At 43.7% G+C, this 12,721-nt stretch overlaps 1 protein-coding gene across 1 annotated transcript in view; it reads left to right on the top strand.

Annotated features, from left to right (window-relative positions):
- The window catches only part of sars1 (seryl-tRNA synthetase 1), a 30,749-nt gene extending 19,253 nt beyond the window's left edge, over nucleotides 1–11,496 (top strand). Inside the window, exons 9-11 of the mRNA XM_038819895.1 lie at nucleotides 1,205–1,362; nucleotides 7,380–7,509; nucleotides 11,066–11,496. Coding sequence (XP_038675823.1) covers nucleotides 1,205–1,362; nucleotides 7,380–7,509; nucleotides 11,066–11,220 — 443 coding nt within the window. The 3' untranslated portion in view covers nucleotides 11,221–11,496. The remainder of the gene's footprint in view (nucleotides 1–1,204; nucleotides 1,363–7,379; nucleotides 7,510–11,065) is intronic.
- Nucleotides 11,497–12,721: the final 1,225 nt, after the last annotated feature.

The following is a 12,721-nucleotide window of genomic DNA, read 5'->3' as shown; positions in this document are numbered from 1 at the left end:
TCTTCCTGATCTCAAATCCACCTCCCCACCAGTTGCCCATATCCCTTTAACCTGTTTTCTTTATCAATGTGCAACTGGATAGAAAGTTGCATGATACAAAAAAAATACTTTTCTGAATTAAAAAAAAATCATTTGTGGGATGTGGGCATCGGTGGCTGGGCCAGCATTTATTGCCCATCTCTCGTTGTCCTTGAACTAAGTGGCTTGTTCAGCCATTTCAGAGGGTATTTAAGAGTCAGTCACATTGCCATGGATCTGAAAACACATGTAGGCCAGACCAGGTACATAGAACAGTACAGCACAGAACAGGCCCTTCGGCCCTCGATGTTGTGCCGAGCAATGATCACCCTACTCAAACCCACTTATCCACCCTACTCAAACCCACGTATCCACCCTATACCCGTAACCCAACAACCCCCCCCCCCCCCCTTAACCTTACTTTTTAGGACACTACGGGCAATTTAGCATGGCCAATCCACCTAACCCGCACATCTTTGGACTGTGGGAGGAAACCGGAGCACCCGGAGGAAACCCACGCACACACGGGGAGGACGTGCAGACTCCGCACAGACAGTGACCCAGCCGGGAACCGAACCTGGGACCCTGGAGCTGTGAAGCATTTATGCTAACCACCCTGCTACTGTGCTGCCCAAAGGGTGGAGGTCAGGTGGAAGATTTCCTTCACTGAAGGACATTAGTGAACCAGATGGGTTTTCACAACAATCACCAACGTTTTCATGGTCATCATTAGACTTTCAATTCCAGATTGTTATTGAATTCAAATTTCACAATATGCCGCGGTGGGATTCAAACCCGGGTCGCCCAGGAAATGTCTGAGATCTCTGGATTATTAACCCTTGTGGTAGTGTTTACTGCCAGGTTGTGAGCAATGTGGTTTATGTTTTTGCTAAACTGTTGCATTGAACACGCAAAGGTGGCAGAGCAAGACACGCTTTGTTTTGGTTACAATTCCTGGTATCTGATTAGAAAGTGATACGTATCATAGACACAGATGGGTCAATGAACCGCATAGTTCTAATTTTATGAAGGGAAAGGGGCAGAAGGAACATTTTGCCTGTTTTTTTCCTTGTATAAAATGTTTCAGAATTCTATCGTCCATTTTTATTCCGCTTTATTTATTGAATTTATGTCACATAGATCAATTGATCTGAAATTAATTTTGGGTTTTTTTCTGCTTTGGTAGGTGCATTAAATCATGCTGCAAGTAAAAAGCTGGATTTGGAAGCCTGGTTTCCTGGCTCTGCTGCCTTCCGGGAGTTGGTGTCTTGTTCTAACTGTACAGATTACCAAGCACGTAGGCTACGAATCAGATATGGACAAACCAAAAAAATGATGGACAAAGTAAGTTAATGATTGGGATAAGTGGAATGGATAGTACAGTACAACATTGTCTTTCATTTTGAAAACCATTGTTCAGACTGATGAAACAAAAATAGAAATCGGACAATTGTAATACTGTAATGTGAAAGCTATTTGAGTCCTGTTCTTTGTGGATCTTAGGCCAAGAGCACACTCCATTTATTGAACAAATTGGCATTATTTTGGCAAACTCAAACTGACAAAGTAAGGGGTGTTCTTTTGACTAAGGAACATTGGTATGGGATAGATTAGGTTGATTTGGGCAGCACGGTGGCACAGTGGGTTAGCCCTGCAGCCTCACGGCGCTGAGGTCTCAGGTTCGATCCCGGCTCTGGGTCACTGTCCGTGTGGAGCTTGCACATTCTCCCCGTGTTTGTGTGGGTTTCGCCCCCACAACCCAAAGATGTGCAGGCTAGGTAGGTTGGCCACAATTAAGCCCCTTAATTGGAAAAAATGAATTGGATACTCTAAATTTTTTTTAAAATTAGGTTGATTTAATGCTGCTATTGATTATGCTCTATCTTTTTAGACCTTGAATTAGGCACTGGATAGTAAGAATGGAAACGTGTTCCATTCAACAACATGAACATCCTTTGCCTTAATGAGCATCACCATTTGTCATAAAGGACGAAAGGGAAAAACTTGAATTGTTATAATGCCTACTCATGTCTCTTGGGAGACGCTAAACTGCTTCACATTAGTTTCTTGGGTGTTGGATTCACTGAAATGCCAACATTTGTTGCCTGTTTCAAATTGCTTTTTTACGGTGCTGGTAAATTGTCACTTTCAACCGCTGTAATTCGCATGGGGTAGGTACTCCATCGAGAGTTGGGGAGAGTTCCATGATAAAGAAACAGTGATGTGCTTGGAAATCTGGATCATGTCTAACTTGGATGGGAAACTGCTGGTGGTGCTGTTCTCATGTGCCTGCAGCCCACGCCTGATATAGATTTGGAGGTAATAGGTTTGCAAGGTGCTGATGAAGCAGTGTTGGTGACTTGCTCCAATGATGGAGGGTGTAAATGTTTACGGCAGTGGCTGGAGTGTCAGTCAGGTGGGCAGCTTTGCCCAGAATAGAGTCAAACTTCTTAAGTATTGTTGGAACTGCACTCATCTAGGCAAGAGGAGACTTTTCCATCATCCGTCTTGTGTCTAACGTTAGGGAGTTATTAGGTGAGTTATCTCACCACAGAACTTAATATTTCTGAGCTGCTTTTGTAGCCCCCGTATTTATGCAGCTGATCCAGTTATGTTTCCGGTTAATGGTAATGTAGGCTCCAGGATGTTGATGGTCAAGCATTCAACGATCTTAATGCCTTTGAACATTAGATTCTCCCTTGTTAGAGATAAGTGTTTGCCAACCAGAAACCCTGGATGAACAGGGATATCCACTGCTTGCTGAAGTCTAGGTCTGAGGCGTTCAAGTCAGGCGACCCTGACCTATACAAGAAAGCCAGATATGATCTAAGGAGAACATCAAAAATGCCAAAAGACAGTACCGCTTGAGTCCTAGGCTAGCCACAAGGACCCCCGCCGACTATGGCAAGGTCTGCAAGACATGACTGGCTACAAGATGAAGGCATGCAAAATCGCCGGCTCCAACAGACCCCTCCGTGGTGAGCTCAATGCATTCTATGCACGCTTTGAGCAAGAGGTCAGCGAGAGCACACCCTCCACCCCAGAAGCCTCGGATGAACTTGTATTGGAGATTACCATCGTAGGCGCCAGAGCAGCTTTCTTGAAGGTCAACTCACGGAAAGCCACTGACCCGAATGGGGTATTTGGACGAGCACTCGGGTCTTGCGCGGATCAGCTGGCGGGGGTATTCGCAGACATCTTCAACCTCTCTTTACAACAATCTGAAGTCCCTATCTGCTTGAAGAAGATGACCATCATCCCTCTACCAAAGAAAAGCCAAGCAGCATGCCTTAAAGACTATCGTCCAGTGGCTCTGACATCCATCATTCAAAGTGCTTCGAAAGGTTAATTATGGCACGAATCAACTCTTGGATTGCCTTGATCCACTACAGTTCGCCTACCGCTGCAACAGGTCCACAGCAGACACCATCTCCATGGCCCTGCACTCAACTCTGGAACACCTAGATAACAAAGACACCTATGTCCAACTCCTATTTATTGACTGCAGCTCAGCCTTCAGCACCATTATTCCTACAAAATTCATCTCCAAACTCCGTGGCCTGGGCCTTGGCTCCTCCCTCTGCAATTGGATCCTGAACTTTCTAACCCACAGGCCACAATCAGTAAGGATCGGCAAATACACCTCCTCCACGATCATCCTCACCACCAGTGCCTCACAAGGTTGTGTCCTCAGCCCACTAATATATTCCTTATACACCTATGACTGTGTGGCTAAATTCCCCATCAACTCGATTTTCAAATTTGCTGATGACACCACGTTAGTGGGTCGCATCTCAAACAATGATGAAACAAAGTACAAGTATGAGATAGAGAATCTGATGAACTGGTGCGACGACAATAATCTCTCTCAATGTCAACAAAACGAAGGAGATTGTCATCGACTTCAGGAAGCTTAGTGGAGAACATACCCCTGTCTACATCAATGGGAACAAAGTAGAAAGGTTCGAAAGCTTCAAGTTTTTAAGTGTCCAGATCAGCAACAACCTGTCCTGGTCCACCTATGCCGACACTATAGTTAAGAAAGCCCACCAACGGCTCTATTTCCTCAGAAGACTAAGGAAATTTGGCATGTCAGCTACGCTCTCACCAACTTTTACAGGTGCACCATAGAAAGCATTATTTCTGGTTGTATCTCAGCTTGGTATGGATCCTGCTCTGCCCAAGACCGCAGGAAACTACAAAAGATTGTGAATGTAGCCCAATCCATCAGGCAAACCATTGACTCTGTCTACAATTCCCACTGCCTCAGAAATGCAGCCAGCATAATTAAGGACCCCACGCACCCCGGACATACTCTCTTCCACCTTCTTCCGTCAGGAAAAAGATACAAACATTTGAGGTCATGTACCAACCGACTCAAGAACAGCTTCTTCCCTACTGCCATCAGACCTTTGAATGGACCTACCTCGTATTAAGTTGATCTTTTCTCTACACCTTGCTATGACTAACATTATATTCTGCAGTCTCTCCTTCCTTCCCTATGTACGGTATGCATTGCCTCTAGAGCATGCAAGAAACAACACTTTTCACTATACTAATACTTGTGACAATAATATATCAAATCAAAATCAAATAGTTATTGCCTGGCATTTGAGTGACTCAGATGTTTTGCTACTTTATCATAAAGCTTCAATGTTGTTTTGGTCATGTTGCACAAGGATGCAGACTCTGAGTAGCTGAGGGTCTCGATTGGTACTGAGTACTGTGCAGTCATCAGTGAACATCTCCATTCTTGACCTTATGATGGAGGGACGGACATTGATGAAGTAGTTTATGGTTGGGCTGAGAACACCATCTTGAGGAACTTCTGCAGTAATGCCCTGGTGGTGAGATGATTGATTTCCAAAAACTGCAACCATCTTCCTTCATGCTAGTTACGACTCCCAACTCATGCAGAGTTTTCCCCCGACTCCCATTAGTTTAAATTTTACTGGGGTTCTTTGAACCCACACTCCAACAAATACTTGACATCGAGGGTAGTCACTTGAATCTCACCTCTGGAATCCAGCCATTTTTTTTTTCATGTTTAGGCCGAGGCCATAATGCGATCTTAGGTCTGGTAGTCTTGGCAGAACCCAAATTGAACACAAGTGATCTAGCTATTGGTGAGTGAGCACCACTGACTAACATTTTCAACAACCCCCATTGCTTTGCTGATGTTTGAGAGTAGATTTATGGGGCAGTAATTGGCCAGATTGGACTTGTCCTGCTTTGTGTGACTAGGTTACACTTGGGCAATTTTTCAGGTGGATGCCAGTGTTGGATCTATTCTGGAACTGTTTGGCTCGAGGCACAGCTAATTCTGAAGCAAATGTTTTCAACACTACAGCCAATATCTTATTAGAGATCATAGCCTTTGCTGTATCCAGTCTGTTGAGTCATTTCTTGATATAAGGAGTGCATTGAATGGGCTGATGACTTTTGGTGGGAACTTCAGGAAGAGGCCAAGATGGATCATCCACACAGCACTTATGGCTGAAGATGGTTGCAAGTACTTCTTTTGCAGTCCACCATCATTGAGGGTGGGGAGTCTGCTGGAGATACTTCCTCCCTTAGCTCTGTCTATAGCATTCTGGTTCTGCTGTCTTAACATGCATCTAGTCCCATGTTGTAGTTTCAACAACTTAGTACATCATTTTTAGATATGCTTGGTGCTATTCCTGGCATGTTCTTCTACTCCTCATTGAACCAGGGTTAATCCCTGGCTTGATGATAACAAGGGATACACTGGACCATGACACTACAGATTATGGAGGAATGCAATTCAGTTGCTGTGTGTGGCCCCACCACCTCATTGGTGCCTGGTTGGAGCTTCTTCATCTCTTCGGGATCTATCCCATTTGGTGCGATGATACTGCCACACAACACAATAAAACATAGTCAGTGTGACAACTGTTTGTCGTCTTCTCAAACACAGTGCTCTCTGCTATCAATACTGTTATGGACACGTACAACAGGTAGAATGGTGAAGGCAAGATCAAGGCTTTCCTTTCTGTTAGTTCACTCACCACTTACCACAGGCTCAGCCGGGCAGTTATGTCCTTCAGGAGTCAGCCAGCTTGGCCAGTACTGGTGCTAGTGAGCTGCTCTTGGTAAGTCACCTAACCCGAGTATATTTTTATGCCTTTACTACCCTCAGTGCTTGGAGAGGTGTCTGTGCGCTGTTAAACGATAGGGCAACTACCAAAAAAAAAATCACATTATCCCTTAGCTGGCATCCACACTTTCAGGAGGTCCTTAATAACAGAAGAATGTGCAATTGCTGGCATGGTATTTCTTTTTTCCTCAGCAGGGGAACATTAAAGCTGGGGCGGTGCAGTGGTGAGCACTGCTGCCTCACGGATTCGATCCCGGTCCCGCGTTACTATCCGTGTGGAGTTTGCACATTCTCCCCGTTGCTGCATGGATCTCACCCCCACAACCCAAAGATGTGCAGCGTGGGTAGATTGGCCACGCTAAATTGCCCCTTAATTGGAAATTTAAAAATTGGGCACTCTAAAATTATTTTTAAAAAAGGAACATTGAAGCCTTGTCACACCCTCGTTGATCTGGTTAAGATGAGATAACTCTGCTCAAGCATTATTTGTATGGCTCATTATAATATCACATTCTTCCTCGCCAAACAGTTGGAGAAATGTCAAAAAATTCCGTAAAATCTAAGCATGGATATATATTTTTGTTAAGTGGGAGGCCGGAGAGACCATTTTGATTGATGCATTCTGCCTTTGAAATCAGGTAAATGGTATGATGATCTTGTCTATTTACATAGATAGGTCTAGAAATAAGAGTTTCTTGAGTGAAAAATTGTGCTTTTTAATTACGAAAACTGTTTCTGTGAGGAAAAACGCAAGTTGTGAGTAAATCTACGATCGTGTTGGGCTGAACCATACAGATCAAGGAAGTCTAGATATGACGAGCTGATTTCACTTGAGGCAGGGACAGTACAGTAGCTGGCTTCAACTCCCTAGACCAGAGCAGAGAAACAGTCAGGTTTTCGGTCATCCTGGTCTCTCTTGTCCGATTCCTATTGGAACTGTTGTGCTTAGATATCAAGTGAAAATAAGATTGGGCTCATCTGTGAGGCTTGTGTGGTTGAAAAATCTGCCCCAGTCAAGACTTCGATAAGAGGTTGAATTATGTGTACGAGATACTGGTAGGTTACTGGTGCTTATGACATTATAGCTTGAGGCTATCTTCAGGACAGGATTGATGAAGGTTAAAATTGCAGGCTGAAGACAAAAAAGCACCGATTCGAAGAGAATTATTTCACCTTAGGTTAGTAAATAAAAAGGAAGTGTGAAGAATGTGTAATCAGTATCACTCTTTACTCTTGTTCCCAGGCTGAGTTTGTACACATGTTAAATGCTACAATGTGTGCAACGACTCGTGTTATCTGTGCTATTTTGGAGAACTACCAGAATGAAGATGGTATAGTGGTGCCTGAAAATCTTCGGCCGTACATGCCACCAGGTAAGTGGAAAAACTGGTTATGGGGATAAGCACATTGCAGGCTTGTGTTAGACCACTGACCACATCATTGCGATTCAGTTTGGTTGACTATTTTGAGGAAGAGCTAGGGAGTTATCCATAGTATCCTGGTGAATATTTATCTGTCAGTCAACATCACAAAAGGATTATCTAGTCAATGTCACATTGCTGTTTGCCGGAGTTTGCTTTGAGTGTATCGGCTGTCACATTTCCTAAAGTGATTACACTTCAAAAATGCTTTTTTTAGGGCGGCACGGTGCCCACACATTGCTGACTCATTGGCAGCACGGTGGCACAGTAGGTAGCACAGCTCCCTATGGAGCTGAGGTCCCGGGGTCGAATCTCGGCCCTGGATCACTGTCCTGTAGAGTTTGCACATCTCCCCATGTCTGCTTGGGTTTCACCCCCACAACCCAAAGATGTGCAGTGTAAATGGATTGGGCACTCTAAATTGCCCCTTAATTGGAGAATTAGGTATTCTAAATTTATTTAAAACAAAAACTTTGTTTTTTTTCCCAATTAAAGGACAATTTAGTGTGGCCAATCCAACTATCCTGCACATCTTTGGGTTGTGGTGGTGAGACCCACGCAGCGGGGAAAATGTGCAAACTCCACACGGACGTCAACAATAATTTGTTGGCTATAAAGCATTTTGAGATGTCCTGGGGTCATGATGAGCGCCATATAAATGCAACTCTTTAATTTTTTACTTGTGGACAAAATCAAGCCACAGTTTCTCTAAATCTAGTGAAGCTCCATAGAATTATTATTGCCAGCCTTCGGTAGAGTCAGGGGTTAAATACTAGCCAGTCAGATCCTGTTTAGCTCAGTTGGTTAACAATAATCTTTATTGTCACAAGTAGACTTACATTAACCCTGCAATGAAGTTACTATGAAAAGCCCCTAGTCGCCACATCTGCTGCCTGTTTGGGTACACAGAGGGAGAATTCAGAATGGTCAAATTACCTAACAGTATGTCTTTCTGGGCTTGTGGGAGGAAACCGAGCACCCGGAGGAAACCCAAGGGGAGAACATGCAGACTCCGCACAGATAGTGACCCAAGCCAGAAATGGAACCTGGAACCCTGGCGCTGTGAAGCCATAGCGCTAACTGCTATGCTACGGTGCTGCCCACTAGACAGCTGGTTTTGTGATGCAGAGCGAGACCAGCAGCGTGGGTTCAATTCTCGTACCCGCTGAGGTTATTCATGAAAGCTCGTCTCCTGAACTTTGTCCCTCGCCTGAGGTGTGGTCCTCTGGTTATATCACCACCAGTCAGCTCTCTCCCTCAAAGGGGAGAGCAGCCTATGGTCATCTGGGACTATGGTGACTTTACCTTTACTGACCAGTCATTGGCTGCTCGTCATACAGTGTTGAATTAATAGATAACACAGACTGTTATGGGATAAATTAGGATGGACTGATGAGCTGAATATGAACTGGATGAATTAATCCAAGAGATTCGGTATTGATATAACAGGAGGAGTTGAGATAATTTAATTTGATATGGAACGGGAGGATCAAAACTTTCATAAATAAACAGTGTTGGCTATAAAGCATTTTGAGATATCCTGGGGTCATGATGAGCGCCATATAAATGCAACTCTTTAATTTTTTCCTTGTGGACAAAATCAAGCCACAGTTTGATTTTGAAGACACTGTAAGTAAGAGAAGAAAGAAACCCAAGCTGAAGTTCTAAACAATCTTTTTTTTTCTTTTTTTTAATAAATTTAGAGTACCCAATTCATTTTTTTGTTCAATTGAGGGCCAATTTAGCGTGGCCAATTCACCTACTCTGCACATCTTTTGGGTTGTGGGGGCGAAACCCACGCAAACACGGGGAGAATGTGCAAACTCCACACGAACAGTGACCCAGAGCCGGGATTGAACCTGGGACCTCGGCGCCGTGAGGCAACAGGGCTAATCCACTGTGCCACCGCGCTGCCAGTTCTAAACAATCTTAAGAAAATAGTTGAAACTGATGAAAAGATGGAAGCATTTGGAATTAGATGCAGGATATGATGCTTGAGTTGAGTTACTAGATTTTGCAAAATAACCGTTTCTCATTCCAGGCTTTTTGAGTATAGTGTAATGTTTTGAAGTTCCCTTCACAGGAATTCAGGTTATTTATTGTGAGCCTATGGCATTACTTTTTTACAAACATGTAGATTGTGAAATTTGATATTCTATTTAGTCATACAGATCAGAAGGTTCTAGGTTTAAACTTACCTGAGGTAGCAATTGGGCGTTGGCCTCAGCATCCCTGAGACAGTGTGAAGAAAATTCAGCATTGCATCCTTATCTTGATCATTGTATGGTGATTGTAGCTGGGAAGTGCATGTGTCTGAGCAAAGTGAGGACAGAATCAGACTTGCAAGGTGCAATAACCCTCTCAGTAAAATGTAGTCATTTAAAATAATAAATGGGGGTCAGCATCAATGGAACCAAGCCTCAGAAAGAGGAAGTGCCTCCAGGAGACAATATGGAAATAGGCAAAAGAATATAGACATGTTGGTGGATTGAGCAGAGATGTGTTAGATGATTCATTTTAACGGGAAGAATGAGGAGAGACCGTATAAAATAAAGGGAGAAACTCTTACGGAGATGCGGGAACAAAGGGACCTTGTTGCATCGTACATGAGTAATTGAAGGTGGCAGGGCATGTTGAGAGCAGTTAAAGCATATGGTGTTCTAGGTTTTATTAATAGAGCCAATTGGTACAAGGATAAGGAGGTCATGTTGAACTTGTCTAAAGCTTCATTTGGAGTACTGTGTCCAGTTCTGGGCACCATACTTGAGGAAAGATGTGAAGGCATTGGAGAGAATACAGAGGAGATTCACAAGAATTCCAAGAATAAACAACCATAGCTATGATGATAGATTGGTGAGGTTGTGTTTGTTTTTTGTGGAGAAAAGAGGGCTGAGAGGAGATTGATAGAGGTATTCAAGATCCTGAGGGATACGGACAGGATAAATAGTAAGAAACTTTTCCCTCTGAAGAGAATATCAAGAACTAGAGGGCACAGATTAAAAATAATGGGAAGAAGTAGAAGTGATGTTTGGAAGATGTTTTTCACCCAAAGGGTTATTAATTGTGAGCCTGTAACATTACTTTTTAACTAATGGAGTTTGGAATGAACTTGAAAGGGTGGTGAAGGCAGGTTTGAGTGAGTTACTCGAGAGGGCATCGGATTGCTATCTGAAAAGAAGCAATGTACAAGGTTAAGGCAGGGGAATAAAATTGGGTAGAATTCTTTCAGCGAGCCAGTGCCGACTCGATGGGCTGAATGGCCTGCTGGACTGTAAATAATCTGGGAATTAAAAGAAATTTATAATTGCTTTCTAAATTTGGAATGTGTTCTTCAGAAAGAGCGAAAGTGCACCTCTTTGCTTGATACGTTCAAATTCCTTTACATGTATAACTTAGAGTGACAAGAAACTGAAACTTTTACTATGAAATTATTTTCTGACTATAACCTATTAAATTAACTGTTTCACATTCTTCTGCCCACAAATGTACATTCATCTTGTTCAATTAGGTTTTACTGAGCTGATCAGGTTTGTTAAGCCGGCACCAATTGACCAGGAGCTGTCTAAAAAACAGAAGAAGCAGCAAGAAGGAAGCAAGAAGAAAACCGCATTCTCTGATACCAGTTTGGAAAATAAAGTACAGAATATGTCTGTCAACAATTAATGAATCCTTTTCATTATGCTGTAAAATTATACTTGGTGTACTTATTGTCCAATTAATTACTCTTGGGGATGATTTATTTGTAACTGAGAGCCATGTAAAGTAAAATCAGAAAACAGAATGTATGTAATAGTAATAATGTGCATCCCCTGGGCAGATCAGCATTTACATGAAGTGGAGGAAATTTTATGAACAGGTGGCTGTCAATGTATGTTCATGTCATATGGAATTTTATCTCTTCAGTGATTTACTATAATAAATAGCTACTAAATAAGCATGCTTTTGACTTTTAGTCCAAATTATTTCAATTTTTACATAAATCATTATAAAATGTATCACCTCTTTGCCTGATTGTGTTATGGAACGTGCCAAAGGCTATGGTTAAATTTTAGGAGAGATTATATTACTAAGCAGATTTGCGGTGAAATGTTTCTGTTTCATTGATGTCTTAACATACCATGTGGCATGGTATCCATATCATACAAATCAGTAAGATCTCAGATTTTATCCCTGGTGTTTACTGTTACTATCTTGAGGACTGTGATGGAACATGGCTAAGGGGGGAAAAATAGTTGAAGCTCATGTTCTGTTTGTTGATGAGTGTTTTATCCCGAAAAATACAGCTTTTTGGGCCTCAATGAGAACAAAGTAGAACCCATTTTTTTTATTCTTTCATCAGATGTGAACGTCACTGGCAAGGCCATCCCTGTTAAGGTCCAGAGTTTAGAGAACCCCAAAGTGTATCATGGAGTTCACCTGAACCTTAACTTTGAATTTGTTGTGCTTATGGGGAGCACATGGGCCTTCCTTTCAGGTGTTATTCAACAGAGTGTTACAGTACTTTTAAATTAAAACAATGTTTATTCATGAAACCAGTTAACACTTTATAAACCCACAATAAACATCTTAACAACTATCAACACCAATAAATCCTCAAAGAAAACAGCACTCTATAACCTTTGATAAATTCCCACACAACATCCAGAAGACAAAAGACCCTTTTAACACAGAGATCAGGGGCGGGATTCACCGACCCCCCGGGCCGGCGTCAATCCCGCCCCTGCCATTTCCCAAATTCTCCGCCCCCCCCGAGATGCGGCGGGGGCGGGAATTGCACCGGTCGGGGGGCCCCCGCGCCGGTCGAGGGGGGCCCCCGCGGTGATTCTCAGGCCCGCGATGGGCCGAAGTCCCGCCGCTGACAGGCCTCTCCCATCAGCAGGAATCAAAACACCTACCTGACCGGCGGGATTGGTGGCGCGGGCGGGGTCCTGGGGGGGCGATCTGACACCCGGGGGTGCCCCCGCGGTGGCCTGGCCCACGATCGGGGCCCACCGATCGGCGGGCCTGTGCCGTGGGGGTACTCCCTCCCCTGCGCATGTGCCGGTATGACATCAGCAGCTGCTGACGCTCCGGCGCATGCGCGGACTTACGCCAGCCGGCCAAGTCCTTTCGGCCCCGGCTGGCGTGGCGCCAAAGGCAGTTCACGCCAGCCGGCGGACTGGGA

Source organism: Scyliorhinus canicula, chromosome 15 (genome assembly GCF_902713615.1).
Source record: "Scyliorhinus canicula chromosome 15, sScyCan1.1, whole genome shotgun sequence".
NCBI lineage: Eukaryota > Metazoa > Chordata > Chondrichthyes > Carcharhiniformes > Scyliorhinidae > Scyliorhinus > Scyliorhinus canicula.
The sequence above is the reverse complement of the archived record's forward strand: the minus strand, read 5'-3'. Positions and strand labels throughout refer to the sequence as shown.